At 30.9% G+C, this 22961-nt stretch overlaps 1 protein-coding gene across 1 annotated transcript; it reads left to right on the top strand.

Moving 5' to 3' along the window:
- The first annotated feature begins 15787 nt into the window (after positions 1 to 15787).
- LOC126735677 (uncharacterized) lies at positions 15788 to 17041 on the top strand. Its single transcript, XM_050439741.1, has 3 exons — positions 15788 to 15945; positions 16111 to 16667; positions 16758 to 17041. The coding sequence occupies exons 1-3, from the start codon at positions 15827 to 15829 to the stop codon at positions 17039 to 17041; spliced, it is 960 nt and encodes a 319-aa protein (XP_050295698.1). The 5' UTR covers positions 15788 to 15826.
- Positions 17042 to 22961: the final 5920 nt, after the last annotated feature.

Raw genomic sequence — 22961 nt, 5'->3', positions numbered from 1 at the left:
GTGAGGTTCTTTCAGAAATTATAGTACAAAAATAGAAAAAGTAACAAATCGAGGACTTTATTTAATATGGGGACAAAAAAGTCCCAATACTTCCAATTTAACACTTCTTTAGGCAGATTAAAAAAGTGTTAAATTGGGACTTTTTTTGTCCCCATATTAAATAAATTCCTCGATTTGTCCCTTTTTTTGTGTGCGTATTATAATTTCTGAAAGACCTATACATTTTCTATTAGATGCATAGGTCTGGGTTTCAGAAATTAAGCAAGAAATATTTACAAAAGGTACTGCTATATTATGAGAAGAGATTATAGCAAAATAAGTTATACAATAAAAATGAACAGTTGTACATACTTGTTAAAACATTAAGTAAAATATAAGAATTCTTCCAAATTCCTTAATGTATAAACTTATAACTTTAATTCGGAACTTTGTTGTATGAAGAACCAACTTTGTAAGTTAGGGTTTATTCAGGGTGAAACAAACGCTTATAGTAAATGTATAAAAGTAAATTAAAATTTAATAAAATCACCAAAAAAATATTGCATATTCAATTCACCAGTAGTGTTCCTTAGTAAATATTATAGAATAAATAACTATCAACAAATTAGCAATGAAAGAAGAAAAAGTAAACATTATAGCAGCAGAAACAAAAGATGAAAAACTCACAAAATTCTTCTAAATTACTTAATGTATAAACTTAATTAAATTAGATACTTTGTTGTCTGAAGAGCAAAGTTCGCAAAATAGAGTTTATACAGGGTGTGACAAAAAGTTATAGTAAATGCACAAAAGCAAAAAAATTTGTATAAAATCACCAAGAAATTACCCCTACTCAATTCACTAGTAGTGTTCTACTAAACTTGCTAAATATTATAAATTAAATAAATACCAACAAATTAGTAATGAAAGAGGCAATAAGTAAATATGTGAAAAGTAAAATTTACAGGAGTTTAAATTTTTCTATTTGCCTTTAAAAATTTCAGACTCCAAGATTTCTATAAGATCCAAAATTGCTCTGCATTGAAACTGCTGAAATTGCTCTTCTTTCAGGTTTGGCATCACATTTTTAGTAAGTTTTGATATTCAGGCTGTCAAAAAGTTTATACAGAAACAAGATGAATTTTGCTCCATATTGAACTTCATTGAGTCATTTATTTTGGATTCCAATGTCTTGATATAGAAATCATATTTTTAAGTATTCATTTTTAAAATTATTCAAAAAAATTAAATCTTGTCCACCTAGGATCCTATGATATTACTAAAGACGTAGGTGCAGTTTTTACTGCTGCTCTATTTGATCAAAAGTAGTTAGTTGTTTATAATCATGATCTAAAAAAAGACATTTTTAAATAGAATGACCCTTACATCTTGGACTCAAAGAAATAAAAATATATTAGTTTATTGATTTTAAATATATCATACAAAATATTTGGCCACACAACAGTGGTGCCAGTCAGTTAAGTGAAATATTTTTTTTACTATGATAAAGCTAAATTATTAACTAAAGGGCTTCGTTTAACACAAGCAGTTTACCATTAAATTAAGCTTAAGCTTACACCTCTGGTGGGGTCACTTATTACGAAGATTATTCTAACTTATCTTGTGCATCTGGTTTAAAATCCCTGCTATTTTTTTTATATTTCTATATTTTTTCTTCTATATTTCTATATTTGAATTTTCTCATGCATATAATTGTTTATTACTAAGATTTTCATAGCTTCAAGTCTTAAGAATCTGAACCCAAATATTAGGTATTGGGCCTGTTAAAAAACCAGGCAACCTGGGTCTTTTGCTATCCACAGATTTAACTTAGCTTTTTCTTTAGAATACATTTCTGACTTTTTTTCACATTTGCAATTGTCATTTTTTAAGAAAAAAAGTTGATTGCAATAACTATTTATGCAATGCAATATCGCCAATGTCTATATTCGATTTAAAGCTTTTATTGTTTTTTAGAAATTTTTCTGTATTCCACCTGTCAGCACACCCTAACCAAAATTACTCACATCTGACACACACACACACTGAACTAAACAACTGGAAAATTTTTTTGCGAAATATGAGAATAGATTAATTTTGTTAAGGTTTTTCGCAAAATTTGATTAATAAAAGTTGGTTTTCCGATAGAAGTAAAAAGAAAGCCTGTGCAAGCTAAAGAACTATGAAAAATCGCTACATTTTATATAACATAATTTGATGCTTGGCAGTCCGTACATTCTTGGTAAAAGCAGTAGTTTAACTAGTTTTGCATTCTGCGCCATCTAAATTTCGAGGAGTAGAAGCTTTTCTGAAAAACTTTGAAGGCTCTGTCGGCGGACTGCTGACTGCCGACTTTCGGCCAGTGCATCGCCACAGATTACCTAAACGTTTAGGTAATCTGTGGCATCGCGTTATCTTTATAATGTGATTTAGTCCTCTTTCTTCCTTTTTAGGACGGACATGCGCGGTATTCTAACAGAAGTGGCGGTGCGGGCCCAAACGGTGCTGAGGTATTAAACGCGATGATAAATTAATAAGCGCGGTCGCGCATTTATGAACATAATTGAAACTTTTCTAAATTTACTGAGCAAAGCTTAGTTGTCAATATGAATGTTGAAAATTATTAATTTAAGTTGGAAAAAGAGCCACGTAATTCTATAGATAAATAAGAGAATTACAAATAATTTAGTAACTTCGTTACAACTTGACTTGAGATCTAATTCTCGATATATCGGTAAGTGAAGAACTAATACCAATTAGCGAAATAGATGCAGTATAGACAGATGCATACAAATATAAAAATAACTTTACTATAGTCTATCTAAAATCGCTATATAAACACATCGATTAAAAAAGTATTTCCAGGCCGCAGTCCCGTTTTCATTATTCTAGTTTTAAAACTACATAAAATCGTTTCGACATTTTTAAATTGAATATCTGGTCACTGAGGGCGGTTTAAACTAGTTTAAAATCAGCTGCAGTGGTGGGTATTAATTAATTCATTTGTTATGAAATGCGTTGGAAGCCAATTATACTGTTTCAAATTTCCCGTTTTTACGTAATCAAGTTATTTACTACCAATTTATGGTTTACAGACTATTATAAAATGCATGGTTTCAAAAGGGGCTTTAAACATTTTTGGTTACACATACTTGACAATTTTTACTTAAGAGTAAAACATACAAAAATGAAGGTGACTACATCTTACTTAAAAACCGAAGTTAATCTGATATAGAGGGTATGACAAAAGTTCAGAAGCACTACTTTAAGGGCGTAACATAAACTTCTCATCACAAAACAATGAAATTTGGCAAAAAATCTAATAATAATAATATCTTTACTCAAGATAAAAATTACATAACTAGGTATGTAATTTATAAGTCTAATCAATTTAGTTTTTCGTTTTAAATAAAATACATATAAACGTATACAATATAACAGATTAAAATACATATTATACAATATCATATAATATATTACACTTTAGATTTAGAGAAAGGATCAGAGTGGCAACTTTTCTTATATTTAAAATTCGATGAATTCCTGAAGTAATTAAAATTTATAATCCAAGAGCAAACTTGTAGTTGTATGCTTAAGTTTTTGTGGGCTGTCGACCAACCTCAGAATAGTTTTTATTTTATTAACACATTTAATGCCCATATATAAGGGGAGTTTTGCCCTATCGCCAGTCTGGAGTAAGGTAATCTGATTTCCTGGACATGTCTAGAATTATTTTGATAAATATCACAGTTTTTTAAAAGTAAAAATTAATTTTTTAGTATATAATCTACAAACTGTAGAATGTACAGACTTTGCAAAGTAAGCAAAATATTTTTATAGGAAACATCAGGGGGTATACTCTCAGTGCATCTTTTTTCAGTCATATAAATGGCCTTACGATGTGCCGATGTACCCCAAAAAATTACCATACTGCAAAGAAGATTGTATAATGCCATAGTAAACAGTCCTAAGTGTTTCATTATTTATCGAGTCCTTAATCTGCCTAATCAAAAAACCTATTGAGCTAAGCTTGGCACATAGCTGCTTAACGTTGTTCCCAGATGGTTTCTGGATAAGATGGCTACCTAAAAACTCGGCGATAAGTTCTTCAACAACAGGTATTCAATTAAGAATCATAGACAAACTATTATCTACAGTGATGTTTTTTTAATAAAATTGCATTAAAATTGTCTTGTTACGATTTATGACTCAGCCAGGATAATGGCATCCTGGCAGTCATCAGACATGTAAATTTTTTAGTAAAATATTTGTGTCATACTCATATAGAACATGCTCGACCGAGACACCATCATCAATGTCATTAACAAAGACAATAAAAACAAAAGGACTCAAGATAGTCCGCTACGGCATACCTGACCATCAACCTAACCTACACAAGACCTCAGATCATCTGCCTTTTAATGATTACCTAGGTAAGAGGCCATCCAGTTATCCAGTATTAGCAATGCCGCGCAAGGCAACAGCAGGCTTTGATTTAAGGTGTTGAATGCAGGACTTAAAATAAAGAATAAATAGTTAATGTCTTACCATTGACTGCATCATAGATGAATTCCAGGCACTTTTTTTGGTAGAAAGCCATGTTGATTACTATTTAGTAGATTATTTGTTTGTAAAAAATCTTATGGTGTTTTAGCGAAACATAGTTCAAAAATTGTCGATTTTTGGGTTTGGACACAAATTGCTCTGAAATTAATTATATCTTAATTTTTTCCTATTTTTTAAAACTAGTATTCATTTAAAAATTTTTACAAAATCAAGATATTCTTTCAATTTGAATGATTCATTTATCAGATAAACCAAAGAATAACAAAGTTAATTTTTTATTGCTTTTATCGCCTTACGATGTATTTTGTCAATATCAGCTGCTGGCCTACCTGTAGTTATGGTAAGTAAGTGAGTTACCCTAAGGTGTGACTGTTATTAGAAAATAGAGGGACCATAATAGATTAGCTTAATTTTACTGAAATTTGGCATTGAACTTTTGGCATTGTGTGATATGTCAAGAAAATATTTATTGAAAGCATGACATATCTAAATAGGATCTGTGACTTCCCCACCTTCTATATTATTTTTGGTATAAATAATACAGAAATACTATTTTTTGCGTGGTTCTTATTTTCAATAAATAATCTTTCAGATTAATAAGTTGAAGAAATAAGTTGGCCATGAAAACAGAATTTTAGTTTCGTTTGCGAGATTTGTTATTAGATGATGATAATAATAATTTACAGAAGCGTGTGCTTCAGCGTGTTGAAGAAGAACCTGATATTAGTATTAGACAAATTGATTTACAAAAAGAAAAAATGGGATAAAAATTTGGCGAATTTTAAAGGTATATCAGCCTTATATCTAACACTACAAAATGGTTGAAGGTTTCCACTGGATTACGTTCTTAGAATAATATTTTGCAAAATATCTATTGCAGAAATAGTTAGAAAATCAGAACTTTTCATCATTTATACTGTTCACGGATTAATCGGGACTTACACGAAATAGTATCAATGGCAAGTTCAAAATCTCATACCATTATTCAATCGAGACATCAGCAATGTTTTTCTCTTATTGCTCAGGAACATATTTCTTTAAAATGTTGCACTGATGCCGAAGTAGCTAATATGGATATTGCACAGTGGTGCACTTCCACATTTTAGCGCAACTGCTAAGCCATTTTTTAATGAAAACTATCTCCGACAATAGATAGGTCGAGAATGTCTGGTACCCTGGTCAACCAGGTCTCCCGACCTCAATCCGTTGGACTTCCATTATTCACTTTTAATGATCATATAAGTGATTTTCGTTAGGGAATTAAAAATGGATTCAATCAGATTCGGAACATACCAGGTATTTGCGAAAAATTAAGGTGGCCCTTTAGAAGATGTGCAGGTAAATGTATTGAGTCAATTTGAGCATTTGCTTTGAAATACGTGCTTAAGCCGCTGTTAACGAAACAGAGTATTTAAAAGCAAATTAAAAATTTGTAGAATAAAGTTAATGTCAAAATTAAGAATCCTGTTAAAGTTATTTATCAATTTGAACTACATGAATTTTGATGAAACCGGACAGGGATTTTGAAAGTTCCTAAGTCCATCCTATTTTTTATGATAAGCTATTTGAAATTCATACATATGAATGATTTTCTTCAAATGATTTTTGCTTAAAACGGTAAGTTTAGTTGACTTTTTGAAAGAGTACGTTTTACCCTTTATACTTTTAGGAAAAATTGTTGGTTCTTACGAATTAGGCCTTTTTGTGCCAATTTCTCTAAACAAGAAAATAGTTGCTAGAAAGAATAAGTACGTGTACTTCTCTACACTATATGCTACTGACAATTTTACAATTTCCAAATTTCATGATTTTATGACGGTTAGTTCAAGAATTATTAGCAAAAAATCATTTTACCCGCGCCATCTTTATAAGATGGTCGTCTCTTTCTAAGCAGGCGGCTTAGAAAAAAATTAAATTTAAACTTTAATCCTAAAATAACGTGTATGTTACACTAAAGTTGCTCTCCATACTTGTGTAACACTGAAAGTAGTACTATTTTTAAATTATACATCTTTAGAAAAGCAAACGACTGAAATTATTTCTAAATTGCATTTCGACCAGAGATAAATAAATATATAGGTCTTTTTATTGGGCTCGCATTTATTAAATTAATAATTAAGGAACACTAATAGCGAGGTAAAAATCTTTAGCTTTTCTAGCTAACCATCACATATACACTACTCAAAAAATAAAAAAAACGTCACCAGGCGTAGACGGAATAACATATTTAATATGATATAATTTTTACCTGACAATACAAAAAACGTCCTTTGCAAAGTTTTTAATAAAATTATTTTAAAACGAGAGGTTAAAATAATTTTAAATTTCAGGGAATGCTGTCGTAATATCTGTAGATTAATGCTAAAAAATAAAAGAACTTAGACCTATTTCATTAATGCCGTGCCTCCCCGAAAACCCTAGAATGTATATTTAAGTATGGTGTGAAGTGGTGTAAAAATAAATTACTTCTAGGTAATGCACTACACAGAATACTTGACTCTGGATAAACAAAATTGTTTTTCACAAACCCATATTTATCATTATTTTAGATACCTCTAGTGAACTATGAACGTTAAACGACACAACGACTTTTTAAAAAGTCACTTATTTATTTTTAAAAAGTACGACTGACAAAACGACGTAATGTTATTACGCAACAGGTTATAAACTAGGAATCCATTGTCTTCTTTAACTAACTATAATAAAAGATATGACATGATAATATATAATATGATATGATAATAAAAATATGTCTAGGCTAGCTTTGCTATGGAGAGTTGGCACTTCTCACGGTGATATCTTAGTGAACTATGCCATTGGAAATGTTTATGGCGAAGAGTCAGCGCTTCTCACAGACATAACTAGTGTATGCAATAAATTTATAAAAAAATTACACTCATCCATTTAGCTACATACGTTGTTTTCGCTTAATTACAGTGAAAACAACCCCTGTAGCTAACGAAAACAACCTCACCAACTGTCAAAAAGATCCTCATGGAAAACCACCCGTCCAGTTTTCATTGTTGATTGAGAGAAACAATATAAATTCTTGATGTTTAAAAAATACATTTTATTTGCCATGCATTTAGTAACCTCTAAAAAACTCCCTTTATTTGAATATTATATTAGTTTGACAATTTCATTATTTCCATAAAATGAATAGACGAGAAAGTGGCAGATATTATACCAACAAATCTAGCGACAATTCATGTCATTTTGTGATGAAAGAAAATATATTTTAATTAAGGATACGCACATTAGAGAACTTGCAGACATTTTTTAGGATTGGCTATTCAATATGAAGAAACAAGACGGTACATAAATTTTATAATAAAAACATTATAGCATGTAATAGCGAAATTACTATAAGAAAAATACTATAATGAGTATCAAATTAACTTTGATCCATTTGAACACATTGAGTTTGCTCGTGAGATGAAAAGCGTGAAACGCGAGCATCTTCAACAAACATCCGAAAAAAAAAGCTTTAAAAAAAGATCATCATATTTTAAGAAAAGTTTAGCTTTTCTAAAATATGATGATTTCGAAAAAAATTGTTAACAGCTGCGATCAAAATACGTCGAGTGGTTTGGAAAAAAACAATTTTTTGTGCTATTCTACGATTTGACTTAAAGAGGGGGTGAATGGGCTCGCTCGCAAGTAAGTTACTTTAAAAGAAAATCAAACCAACAGCCTTGGAAAATACACAAATCGTATAGAATATAATCCAGTGTTTTCGAAGACAGCGCAAGGAGAAGATAAACCTTTATCAAGCTCAAAATGTTTTATCATATTATTCTTTTTATTCGATCTGATTTCTTCAACAATAAGTTCGTGATGCTCCTTATTCATTTGTAGGTAAAAAGAGATTGATTTTGTGTTATGACTCGTTATTTTTATAAGCTGTTCCTTTCCAACTCGTTGCTTGTGTAGTAATAAGTGTTCGTAGTGTCGTCGCGGAGTCAACACGTACAATAGACGGTTGCTCGTATTTTGTCGCGTCTGTAAAAAATAAATTAAACAGTTGTTATATTATTAATTAATACTTTGTGTACCACGTGAGATTTGATTTAGTGGAAGGTTTTTGTTTTTGTTTTTGTTTTGAAGGCCATGGCTGGATGAAACAATATGGATGAGGGTCACCCTATAGAGAATTGTACTAAATGTAATCAAGGGTTTGATGATGTTAGTTCTCTCATACTATGCAATGGGTGTAATAGATATTTCCATGAGAAATGCCAGAACATTAATATGCGTGGATTCCATAAGAGTAAATTACCATGGAAATGCGAAATGTATGAACCTTTATTAAGTGTATCGGAGGTTGCTAAATAAGAACGTACGAGAAAAAGGAGTCGTGTGGAAGATTCTTTCTCTGTCGAGTCTGATTTTGCAAATGAGGTCAGTCTTACGTTGAGATTTTTAGTTGAAAAAACTAAAGAGCTGAACCAAAAAGTGAATCTTCTATTGGAAGAAAATCGAGGTCTTAAAATAGAAGTTACCAAACTTAAAGAGTGTAAAACCCAATCAACTGCACAAGTACCCATCATGAACGAAGTGAAGTCGTCCTATGCTGCAGCTGTTGCTAATAATAGTGACAAAGTTTTGGTGGAAAAACAAAAATGTCCTGAAAAAGATGTGCAGCATTTAAAGCAAGACTTAAGGAAAAACGTCAATCCCACTGATATAGGTGCTGGTTTATCATTAGGTAAACCAACAAAAAATGAAGGTGTAATAATCAGATGTGGAAATGAGAGGCTAATTACTACTATTCAGTCTCAGATCCAAAGAAAAATGGGTGATAATTACAGGGTGGAAGTACCAAAGATCTTAGAACGTAGACTAAAAGTAATTGGCAATAATGAATCGGAGTATAACCTCAAAGATAATGAAATTACGTTTAAAATTGAAAATCACAACAACCTGCAAAATACTTCAGGCAGAAAAATAAATATCGGGTGGAATCGGTGTCCTGTATTCAATGAGTATGGAATTCCAAGATGTTTTAAGTGTTGTCGGTGTGGTCACCTGTTAAACGAATGTAAAGGAAACAAAGTGTGTGCTAAATGTAGTGGACCACATGATGTGAAAGATTGTAATGTTAATAGTGTTACATCTAATGAAAAATTTGGCCTTAGTCTTAATGTGAATCATGTTTGTTCGGACGTTAATAAGTGTGATTCTTATAAGAAAATTAAAGAATTTCAAAAAAATAAGTACATTAAATAGTAACTAGACTTAGATATTGTACTTAACACTAGTATAGTTTTCTTTAATTACCAGGGTTATCTGAAAAACAAAGACAGCTTTGTCTTATTGGTAAATAAGTGGAAGCCCAAGATCTTACTATTGAGTGAGACTCACGTAACGCGTGAAATTGAACCATGCGGGCTGATCATTGATGGGTACAGGTTGGAATAATGTACGAGTGATAACAGTAGAATAGAAGGGGTCATGGCTCTAATAAGAGGTGATATTAAATATAAGGTTAGATCTGTAGTGTCTGATGGAGGCTATGTTTAGTTGTTGTCTGTCGAGCTGTCTCTAAGGGGCATTAACTATTTGTTTTCAGTTTTATATCATTCACCTCAGAAGATTACTAAGAACAAGTTCATGATTTTAATGGTACTAAAATTATTGTTGGGGCTTTTTATAGTAACAAAATTCTAAATAGCATTTATATTAATGGATTTAACCAAATAATAAAGACACCAACTAGAATAACTCCAAGAAGTCAGACACTCATTGATTATTTAATTTCAGATGATAAACATCTTCCGTCTAAAGTCCCTCTAACACCTAAAATTGGCGATCATTCTATTGTATTTATCACTATTGGTAATAAACAAAAAGAACAGCCCATAGACATCATAAGATATCAAAGGACTTTTAAAAAAATTATAATTGCAATAAACTTCAGTAGGAAATACTTACAATCAATTGGAATAAAAATTGTAAAGACGTCAACTTACTAGCTGATATCTTTGTTGCGGATATTCAAAACATTTTTAACAGTATGTGTTCAAGAGTTAAAATTTTTCACATTTAACACCGGAGATAAGAGCACAAATGCAAGAAAGGAATCGACTTTACAAAAAAGCGGACATGGAAAATAGTTAAATCATATGGAATGAATGTAAAAATCTAAAAAATAGTACTGTAAACAAAATAAGAGTGGAAAAGGAAAAATTTTACATGCAATGCATAGATACTAATAAAAATAATCCAAAAGAACTCTGAAGAAAGGAGAAATTTGAAGGCTCTTTTGCCGGAAAGAAGCAACATTTACCGAATGAAATACTTTTTGATAATATCAAATGCATACATGAGGCTGAAATTGTACAGAGATTCAATAATTATTTTGTGAATAGTATTGAAGATATTGAAAATATACCTCAAGCGGCAAATGGATTAACGGGTATTAGAAGAACCCCGGTACCAATAGCATAATGATAAAATTTAACAAGATTTCCATGGCAAGAATGAAGGAAATACTCGAAGATCTAAAAAATGTTGGTGGGGTGAAACTGGTATTTTAAAGCAGGTTCTGTGTGATGTGACTTTTGCTGTTGGTGATCGTTTTTTGGATATTCTTAATATCTTATTGAATACTGGCATCCTTCCAGAATCCTGGAAGCTGTCTACTGTTGTTCCTGTTCCCAAAGTACAAAACACAAAACATGAAAATGAATTTCGAACTATTAATACTGTGCCAGTCTATGAGAAGCTTCTAGAAGTTTGTGTCAAAGAACAATTTCTTGATCACTGTAACAATAATAAATTGATTGTCTTGATTCAGTCATGCCTCCATGAGAATTACTCATGTAAATCTGTTCTTATAAGTATAGTAAATAATTTTCTTAAAGCCCTAGACTCTGATGGCCTAATTTTAGCTGTATTTTTAGATTTTAAAAAAGCATTTGAAACAGTCAGTAGAGAAATTTTAATTAAAAAATTATAATGTGTTAGGTATAAAAATAGTATGTCTGAAAGTATCAAATATTGTGTGCCACAAGGAAGAGTTTTAGGTCCTTTACTATTTTTATTATATATTAATGATATGGTACATGTAACTCAAAAGTGTAAAGTAATGCTATTTGCTGATGACATTTTGATATATATAGTAAGAAAAGATATCCTTCAGATGCAGCAGGACATAAATATTGAACCAAATTATTTATTTATTTATTTTAATTTAAGAGTTTAAATGCAAAAAAATCAAAATTTTGTATTTTTGGTAAAAAGTCTAGGGTGGTTTCTCTAAATGTTGGCGATATGAGGATTACTGTTAATGGGAAGAACATTTCGTATGAAAGAGAAATTAAATACTTGGGCACAATTCTAGACGCTAACTTAAACTTTCATGCGCATGCAGATCATGTAGCAAGGAAATTTTTTAAAAAAGTTGGTTTCTTGACAAGAATTGGTAAAGATTTCTCGCTGCGCACAACATTATTGCTTTATAATGCCATTGATCTTCCCCATCTACAGTACTGCTCCACTTTATTGTTTAACTTGCTACGTTATAAGATGGATTGACTTGAAAAAATGCAGAATAGGGCAATGAGACTGATGTTAAGTTGTATAATCGATATACACCTGTTTTATCCATGTTACGTGTTCTAAATATGATGTTGTGCTGCCGGAATACATAAGTAAAGAGTTGAAAATTTTTTCAGATGTACATAATTATTATACAAAAAATCGTACAGACCTCATCCTAGTCAACAGATGTAGTACGGTTCAAATGCTCAACTCAATTCTTAACAGAGGCTTGATCGAATATAATAATTTGCCTACAAATATTAAAAACTATGACAGTTTTAATCGGTTTAAAAGGCTCTTGAGAAAATTTTTATCTAATTAGTGATTGTAGTAAGTTTTAATTTTATGTAAAGTATTATAATTAGTGTCATTTATTGTTATTCGACTTGCTCCACCTTTAGGCTGTGACCTGATGACTTGGCGGGTTATTTCTAGAAAACCAGAGGCGGCGATTGTTCATGGATTACCGGGACGATATCTAATGTCTGCCAGGAAACCGAGATGCCCTATTTAGCATGAGTCAACCTAGAAAACATGGGTCGTGACATGCTCGAAAAATAAATACGAGCCGACCTTATGATGCAACATCAGCAGTAACATCGATTGATGATATTTCGAAAATGAAGTGGAACACAACGAATAATAATTTAATTGTATAATGTATTTTTAGAAAATATCATATTTTATTTATATATGTAGCATATTTTTGCTAAATAAATATACATTATTATATTCCACATGAGAGATTAATTTTTAACAGAGAATCTTTCTTGGAAATCATCTGGAAAGTTATATAAAAATGTTCCAGTTGGCGTAAACACTATTGTCCAATGAACCGCTAAGCAGACAAAAAAGAAACCGGCCTTGATACAAAAAAAGGAAAATAACCAACCATTCTCTTCGAGCAGCATTCAAATACCAAATCAATTTTTTCTTACCTACAAATGGATGAGGAACATTCAATCATATATTCTTTGAAAAACAACCTTCGATTATTTCCATATTTAGTAAAATAAATAATATTTCGCCGAAATATGAAAATGAACTTATTTTGTTTTCAGAAAAAAAAACTCTTTTATGCAAAATTATCAAAAATTTTTAAGCACTTGTGTGATTTCCTCTGAAAATTTTATAATCTTAATATTTCATCTTTATTGCGCTGTTATGTTATATTTTATTGTATTTTATGGTTTTTTATTTTTACTAAGAATTTATAAATCATATCGCAATTTTTAACATCTGCAAATACGCTTATATAATGCTGCATGATACAAGAAATTTTATTTAAATGGTGAAATATGAACTGAAGGTTTCAAAATTTCTGATAAACACTGATTTTGTACTACAGTATTTTACGACATAACTGCACTAACAAAGGTCCATTTACAAGCGACAACAAAAGAAAAACATGATAAATCGTACAGATAAAGTCGAATTAAAAAGTGCACAGCCATTTTTAAGCGAAATTTTATCTCTTTTTACAAATTATCGTAACGACCATTTTAATGGAGGGTTTTTGTATTTTAGGAGCACCGACCGAAGCGGCCAGCACCGAACGTGCATATCTATTTAACGATACTAGCGCTGAGGTAAGTTGTAATTATTACTGACTAGTTTTTGTATTATTTTTTGTAAAATACAAAGTAAAAACAAATTAAATGCTTTATTTATTTTCGGTTTTTAAAAAGAAATAACTTTCTACGTATTTCTAAGTAATTAATTTTAACAATTAATCATTTTATTTAAATGCAAAATTTAAGTGTAGGAGTTTATGACATGATAAATTTGAATTTTTTTCTCTTTTTTGATGATTATTTTTTATTTCCTTGTAAGTGTTTATATTACGTAAGAAAAAAAAATATCTTTTTTTAGTTAATTTTATGTAAAAAAAGTTTACTTAGTAAGAGTCGTGAACGAACCAATTTTAATTAACAAGCAGAATTTTTAAAGAGGGAATTAAAATAGTCTTGTAAGCAAATAACAGTATAAATTTCAATGAGCATTCCTACTTTTGGTATTCTGGTTAAGTAGCTTAACACTGCCAGTGTACTATTAATTAGAGAAGTAGAGAAAGCTGGTAAACTATATAGTAGACTTATACGTGAATTTTTTTTATAAACGATTTAAAGATCCTGAAAATTCTAAAAAAAAATACAAATCATGAATCATCTCATATGAACAAATATATTTTAGTTGAATAATATAATTAAGTTGACTTAAGTGCAACTACGATTTTTTACATTTTGCTATTAGAGCATTGGATGATCAAAAGCTGGTCACAGATGGTCTTTATGGATTTGCCAAAAAATAAAAATTTAAGTTATAGTAATGGAGGAGCAACGACACTCCAGCGAAAAAAACAAATAAAAATACACTACAAACTAAAGAATATGGTTCCGCCAATTTTTACAAATTTTAACTTACCAATGCGTAGATATAAATTCTAATGTTGCGGAATCTTCATTTTCAGTTGACTGAAGTCCGAATATGCGCAGATTTTTACTGCGGCTCTGTTGTTCCACGACATCCAATGAAATGGCCAGGTGCTTGTTTTCCGCACATACTTTATTTAGTTTTTCCTCTAAGGAGGAAATTCTTTTTTCTTGTTCTCGCTGGCAGCTTTCAAGCTTTCTTTCGAGTATTTCAAATACTTTCGTGGCTACCTCTTCAAGAAATTTCTCGTTAAATACTTCACACAGTCGAATCCTTTGCTAAGGTCGCAAAAAATAATCACAAACCATTTACGAAATCGGAGATCAGATTTAGGATTCTAAGACAAGTTTTCTATGATAGTAATATTAATTAGTATAATACTTTAAGATAGTAACACATGAAAAGATAAGATTTTGTATAAATATATAAAAAACAACTTTGTTACGGCTGACGCTGTTTCTCGCATCCTATTTGCCAAAGCTTGGGATCTTTCCAGTCATGTGTTTGTTAACCTGCTAATGATCTATTAATTACGCAATTTACTCCTTCTCTCTATGATCTTCTTGGTCTACTTCTTTTTCTGTAGTTTGTGGATACCAACTATTGGCAATTCAAATTAAGATCCCAGTTTAAACGAATCCCAATTTATTGTGATTCGTTTAAAAGACTTGCAAATTGTGTTGTTTTGAGTAGTTTCATTCGCATTGTTGGGTAAGTTTACAATAATAAATACTTGATTTCTTTTGATTTACTTTTCTTTTCTGTTATTTTTAAAACAGATATGGCTCAACTAACCCTTAGCCTTATGGAATACATAGCTTACATTGGTGGTAATGTCAATTCAAGGGCAGTGAGTGAAGGGGAAGAAGTTGTTAATGCAGGGCATATAATCTTGTACGGAAAAAATGAACTGTCCGACTTTTCCCTAAAACTTTCTGCTCTTTGCTTGCAAACTAGTGCCTTGCAGTTAGATCCTCATGAAATGAATGGAGAATTAACAATTTCTAAGGGGTTTGCAGTAATTAAACAAATGTACTGCACATGTAAAGCTGGAGCTGGAGGAAAATGCAAACATATTTCGGCTTTTTTAATACTTTTGACCAGGTAGTATTTTTTTTTAATTATACATACATATTTTTAAATGCTTTTATATTTTATAGGTTAAAAATTCTTTCTTTTTTTCATTTCAAGGAAAAATCTGTTGGAGTCCTGAGAAGATATTTCACAAACACAACTTTCTTGTGCTTGGTCTGGTAGGAAAAAAATAGTGCAGGATAAATATAAGGCTATTTCTGTACTTGAAATGCCTTGCATTAAATCAAAAGTTGGTGGCCTGCTTGTATTACCAAATATAGATGACCAAAAATCCATGTTGGAATTTTTTATTAAGAATTTACCAGACTCTGCTATTGCAAAACATTCGTAAGTATTAAAAAATAATATTATATTACCTATACAGGATGTTTCAGTATAGTACTGTATGTAACGTAAGGCGTTAATTCCTTATAATATTTTATAAGAAAAACTGCAATTAGATAAATGATATACAGGATGTCACTAAACATTCTTTACACAGTTTTGTTTTAGGAAAGGACGTGTCAAGAATGATTTGGAATTTATTGAAAATGAGAATGATATAAGCATGACCAAAGCCATCAGTTTGGATGAAGTAGGCAGTGAAATTTTAAATAATGCCGCACAGTCTGTTGTCTTAATGGAAATTGCCAATTTAAAGATTAGTTTTTCAAGTTGCTGTGAAACTCTTTATCAGGGTATTATGAACGAAAAGCAGGACCTATTATTCAACCTCGAACAAAATTCACACGAATGGCATGAAGCCAGAAAATATAGAATTACGGGTTCTAGATGTTATGAGATCTACACCTATAAAGGAATGGATTGGGACATGAAAAGTAAAAAGTACTTTTGGCCAAAGTCCTTTACCAACAAGTACATAAAGCATGGGCAAATGTATGAAAAACCAGCGAGGGAGTGTTTTGTATCTAAAACGGGTTATAAGGTGATAGAATGTGGTATGATAACATCTCCAGAAAATAAATGGTTAGGCTTTTCTCCAGACGGTGTGGTGTTAAATACTGATAGGAAGCCAATAGCACTATTGGAAATTAAGTGTTTATATTCAGGTACCTAACCGTTTTCTTTATCATGTATCAATGTTTAAAAATAAAATAACATACTTTTTAATTAAACTATAAACATATATTTTATTATAGGTATCACAATGTCCATTGAAGATTCCTTACAATCATGTAATTTTATTTTAAAAGCAAATGGAAAATATATGCTAAAGGCAAAACATAAATACTATGGACAGGTTCAACTAGGAATGAGCATACTTAATTTACAAAAATGTTATCTGTGTTTATATGCCTCTTATGATGACAATTGTGTCATAATGGAAGTGGAATATGATTATACATTTTCAAGAACAATGTTGGAAAAAATTAAAAACAATTATTTTTGTAAAATGTTACATTCAGTATGTGAGGATAAATAGATGGCTAACTGTTTAGTCCTCAAAAGCTTTGTTTGATTTTTAAAACTAGAAACCTCCTCATAACTATGTAATATTAAAGTAATAAAAAAATAGGTGTATTAAATTAAACCTTAAGTAATAGTAATTAAAAACATAAAACTATGCTTATAAAAATCTTTCATCAGATAGAATAGGGGCTGAAAGATTAGTTATACCACAGATAATTAAAAATATTTCATCAGTTTTTGGAACTAATGACCATTGTAAATTTCCACTAATAATTTTAAAAATTTTTAATCTCTGATTAGATCTTTCAATATGGACTCGTGCTGACGCAATATCTTTATTAGACACAGCTTTTTCAGCTGTAAGCTGCTTTTTGTTTCTTAAAAATGGTGGCCTTATTAACTTAATTTTATACATAGCACAAAAATTATCAATAAGAAAACCTTTATCAACCATAATTGAATCTCTGTTAGGTGTTAACTTTTTGATAAGATCACTTTCCTCAAAAATTAATTTATCAGAAGCTCTTCCGCCATAAGATCTACTGATAAAAGTTATTAGTCCTCCAGGAGAAACTCCAGTCATAAATTTGACAGTGGTAGATTTTTTATACTGTGAATAAAATTTAATTCTACAACACAGGCAGCTTGGTTTTTGAAGAAAGATTTCGGTACAATCCAAAACAACCCTACAATTCTTGAAATTTTTGAAACATGCAGGCATATTGTTTGAAATTTCCTCTGCAGAAGGAAAATAAATGCAAGATTTAAGTACTTGACTTAACACGGTTAAAAAATTTAAAAAATACGTTTTCCAGAGCTGGCCTGATATATTAAATAATGCACCTAAAGTAACATAACTCAAGTCCAATTTTAATTTCGTCATTGTTAAAAGAACCCTTTCTCGTACATCAAGGCGATGTGATCTTGTATCTATTACACAATATATTTTTATCATTTTCACAATACAGTCCAGAATTTGAAAATTATTAATTCCTGTAAAACTTCTTAATGCAGAATTTGTTTTTAACAAATCACTCAGTGTGTTAATTTTATGTGTGTTTACTTGCACTTCTGAATCTCGCACTATCACTTTACCTTTTTCTAAAAGCACACTATTTACTTCATTTTCACTAATATCTTGTGTAGAATTCAGTAATTTCATCAAGTTTTCTGCAACCTGAATATTTCCTTCAGAATTAGAGTCTTTAGGATCTTCATTTGTGCTCATACATAAATCTGTTTTGCTTTGATTAGATATTTTTATTTTGTTATACCTAGCAGTACGTTCAGATGATGTTCCTGCAGACGTTGCAGAACTAACTGTAGAAATAGGAAGATTTTGAAAAGGTTCTGCAGTTTTTTTCAAAATTCGACCTCTTTGTGTGGCTACCCCTGTAATTAAATAGAAACATTTTCTTTAACTCAAAAAAATTAAAATCAAAGATGTTAATTATGCAGAAATGTAAGTTTTGTAAAATCCTGAGTAAATATAATATTTTAATTTTGACACTTCAATAATATTTTTAACTTATTTATAGCACATTTTTAAAATTTATAGTTTTTGTGTTTTTAATTTATCATAGGTATTTACATTATTTTTGTATAAAAGCTAAGGAGTTTTTCAGGACTGCAACAGTAATTTATTAATTACCTTTGTTAAAATAATCATCCTTTACAAAATGAAGGGAGCAAACTTTCATAGATTTGGATACATTCTTCCCAATTTTTAGTTTTAAAATCCAAGCTTTTCTTTGGTCCACTAAATGCTTTCCCATCTCATTTTCTATATAAACCTGTCTAGCATTTACGTCAGGAAATCTATGAAAAGTTAATATCTTTTCAGTGTCTTTTTTGGCCCAGGAGTTACACTGTGGAACACAACAATAATCGTTATTAGAAGCCATGCTTAAAGCGGTCGTTTCGTCACAGAATTTCTAACACTAGATTATAACGAGCCCGGTAAAAGAAAAAAACAATAAAAAACGTAAGAAAGAGGCAAAAATTAATAAAAACACATTGAAAACAATCCATATAAAAGTGCGGTTAGGAAACTATGTGGCAGAAACTAGTTCACCATTGATGCCACCAGAGTGCGTATCGCTTCTCTTGAAACCCGAATAGCATTCGCTTTGGCGATTGTTGATCATTCATCCTTTCGACATGAATATACAATTTCTTTCGCCCTGATGATGGCCTAATATAGGCCGGAACCTCGGCAGTGTTAAAATCAAATGCCCGAGTTTTATTTAACCTCAAATCCAACTTAATTAGTAAGAAGCATATACCATTTTAGCCTTTTACATTCTAGTTTCTAGAATATCGATGTCTCTGCCTATACGCTTTCTGATTTCAGTATTCCTTTTCTGTCTATTCGGGTCAGTTGGCAACATTTACGCCAGTAGTCTATTTCCATTGCTTTTATCTTGGAGGTGTCTTTTTTATTTATTATCCAAAGCTCTAAGTCATATGTAGCAATACTTTTTATGATACTTTTGTATGTTCTAAGTTTTGTTTCCTAGGGATGTGGTTATTTCAGAGTATGCTATTTAGTTGACGCATTTCTAAATTTTATTGTCCAATTCTAATTGCTATTTCCTTTCTATACCGACTATCATTTGTAATGCTTATACCACATATTTATAGCTGTTAGTACTTTAGATGTGTATGTCTTTTAGCTTTAAATAACTTCCTTCACCTTCCAACACTACAGACTTTGTGTTTGATAGGTTTGATAGCCAAATTGATAAACCCCACTTGATGTATTTTTCGTTTATTTTTCATAAATAAATAAATAAATAATGGCTTTATTTGTACTTTTCAATAGTGTACATAGGCGAAGTCTAGCCAAAGGCTAATCTACTTAACCTATTTAAAAAAGTAAGCAAAATTATTTTAGATAGCACAACAGAAAGAAAAAAAATTAACATTTGTAATAGTAACACTAATATTAATATAAAAATAAACAGATATACACCCATTGGTCCATAAAAATCAAAAAATTATAAAATAAGAAATACCTACTGACAATTTAGCTATTCTGTTTTGTTAAAAAATGCAGCTTTAGTTTTTTCTTGAAACCCGCTACTGACATTTCTTTTATAGGATTCGGAACAAGGTCATTGTAAATTGCCACAGCATTATACAGAAAACTACGACGAAAGAAGGCTGTTCGATATCTAGGAATTGACAACTTATTTATAAATCTCAGATTTGCATCATGTAAATTTTTCCGAAAAGTAAGTTTTTTGTGGAGGTAGGGAGGAGTAGACGACGCTAGCAGTCTATGCACAAAAACCGCCAATTGCAAAGAGAATAGATTTTCCACGCGCAGCCAACTAAGTTCACATAGCCTTGCAGAGACTCTATCATACTTTCTCAGTCCATAAATAAATCTGCAGCATTGATTTTGCAGCTTTTGCAATCGGTACGCAGTGATTTTGTCTAAACATGGATAATAAACAATATTGCAGTAATTCATAATAGGTAATACTAAAGACTCACACAGTTTTTTCCTTACCTTAAAATTAATTATATTTCTGTTTGCATACAATGGCTTTAAAGAATAGTATGACTTTTTAATAACATTAGAAACGTGTAACTTAAAGCGCAATTCATCATCCAGAAGCAATCCAAGATTTTTTGCACATTTAACCATACTTAGCTGATTACCTCCCACAAAAAGCTTTAAACCGTCCAATGCTATTCTTTTTTTGTTCTTAGAAGTAAAGCACATAACACAACACTTTGAAGGATTGAGTTTTAAATTATTTTGAGAGGAAAAGAAGGAAATTCTAGAAAGATCGTCGTTTATTTTATTTGATGCCTCCAGTACAGATTCAGCTTTAAAAGAATGATAAATTTGCATATCATCCGCGAACCCCTGGATCTGGTAGTGTTTTACAACTTTAAACAAATCCGAAACATACATTAGAAATAAGAGAGGTCCCAAAACAGATCCCTGAGGTACTCCAGATGTTATATATTTGATATTTGAAAAAGTCTGATCTTCCAAGACCACCATTTGCCTTCTGTTGGATAAGTAGGATTTAAAAAACATTTGGGAAACATTATCAAAGCCATAATAAGCCAATTTTGCCAAAAGCAAATGATGATCCAAGGTGTCAAATGCCTTGGAAAAATCAAGCATTATAAGTGCTGTGGAGTCTCCTTTATCCATTGCAGAAATTATCTCTTGGGTAACGTTTAGTAAGACAGATGTCGTGCTATGTTGTTTTCTAAACCCAGATTGCTTATGCGGAATAATATTATTGGAGGTGAGAAAGTCATAAATTTGCTGCTGTATAAACTTTTCCAAAACTTTAGCGATGACCGGGATAATTGAAATAGGTCTAAGGTCGCTGAAATTAGTTGGATTATTAATTTTAGCCAAAGGTGTTAAGAGAGAAATTTTCCACATACCCGGAAAATACCCAGTTTCTAGGCAACAGTTTATAATATGCGTAATATGTGGAGATAGCTTTGGAATACAGTGTTGCAACATTAACGCTGATATTGAATCACAACCGTGTGCATTTGATTTTAGGCTTAAGACTATTTTAGAAATTTCCTCAACTTTGGCTAATCGAAATAAAAAATTTAGATCATGTTTGAACTGTTTGTTCTGAAAATTAGCAACTTCTTCGGGGCAACTACCTAACGGGCTATAAATTGAAGCAAAATAGTCATTAATTTTGTTTGGATCTCGGAGATTTAAAGAAATAGAACGATTAGAGACATTTTTTAGACTTAGATTATTAATAGCTCTCCATAACTGTTTACTATCTCTGATGTTCTGATGAAATTGCAGATAATTTCTTTTTTCTCGTCTAATCATTCCCACCACAAGATTACGCATCTGTCTATAATATGCCCAATCAGTCAAATTTTTAGATTTTTTAAAACTTGACAATGCCTTATATTTTTCTTTTATAAAAAGCTGCACATTTGCAGTTATCCACGGGGTATAAGGCTTAGAAATTTTTGACGTCGTAAAGGGTGCATGTCTATCAAATAATGAGCAAATATTACTAGTAAGATACTGAATTTTTTCGTCTAGATTATTGATATAGTACACATTATCCCACACAATTTTATTCAGGTCCTTATAAAAATCATTTTTATTAAAATGTTTAAAATTACGATAGAGTTTCGTTTTTATCTCCCTACTCCGTGCCGCAATCTCGATACTGCAGAAGATAGCTTGATAGTCACTAATTAGATCAGCGTTAAGTACTGCTGTACTTGTAACATTTGAGGGTTTATTAAAATAGATAACATCAATGAGTGTTTGTGCCATAGCAGCAATACGAGTAGGCTCATTTATTAACTGAGTAAAATCATAAGCTGTAAGATAATCAAGTAAAATATTATTTGTAAAATGATTAACATTAACATCACCCAGGATGATAATATTCTCATACTGTAGACATGCATGTGATAATATATCATCAAAACATTCAACACAACGCCCTAAATCTGACCTTGGTGGTCTATAGACTGTTCCAACAAGAAAAATTGTTTTGCCTATATTTACTTTAATAAATAAATACTTTAAATCATCAGAAAAGTCAATGTCAGCAAAAACCAAAGAGCTTTCAAAAATCTGTCGTACATAGACAGCCACGCCTCCACCCCTACCACGTCTATTCTTTACAAATAATTTGTAGTTCGGGATCAGAAAGTTATCAGCCTCAGAATCGCTCAGCCAGCTTTCAGAAATACACATAATGTCAGTATTGGTTAACGTAATTAAATTTACAAAATGATCAAAACCTGTAAACAGTGATCGGACATTTAGATGCCCAAAATTAACATTTTTAACCGTATTAGCTTCCATATCAGTTTACCAAAAATACACAGCAGACCAACAAATTATAACAAAATAAAAGAAAAACAAATCAAATTAAAATAAAAAAAGGAAAAAAACTTCTAAA

The sequence above is a fragment of the Anthonomus grandis genome, chromosome 4 (assembly GCF_022605725.1).
Source record: "Anthonomus grandis grandis chromosome 4, icAntGran1.3, whole genome shotgun sequence".
In the NCBI taxonomy this organism is placed as follows: Eukaryota; Metazoa; Arthropoda; class Insecta; order Coleoptera; family Curculionidae; genus Anthonomus; species Anthonomus grandis.
This window is presented reverse-complemented; position numbering and strand designations above follow the sequence as displayed.

Excerpts from the sequence above, each read along its gene's own strand:
- LOC126735677 (XM_050439741.1), top strand. The coding sequence starts at position 15,827 with ATGCCTTGCATTAAATCAAAAGTTGGTGGCCTGCTTGTATTACCAAAT. Across the intron at positions 15,946-16,110 it reads TCTGCTATTGCAAAACATTC|GAAAGGACGTGTCAAGAATG; the intron begins GTAAGTATTAAA and ends GTTTTGTTTTAG. Across the intron at positions 16,668-16,757 it reads AATTAAGTGTTTATATTCAG|GTATCACAATGTCCATTGAA; the intron begins GTACCTAACCGT and ends ATTTTATTATAG.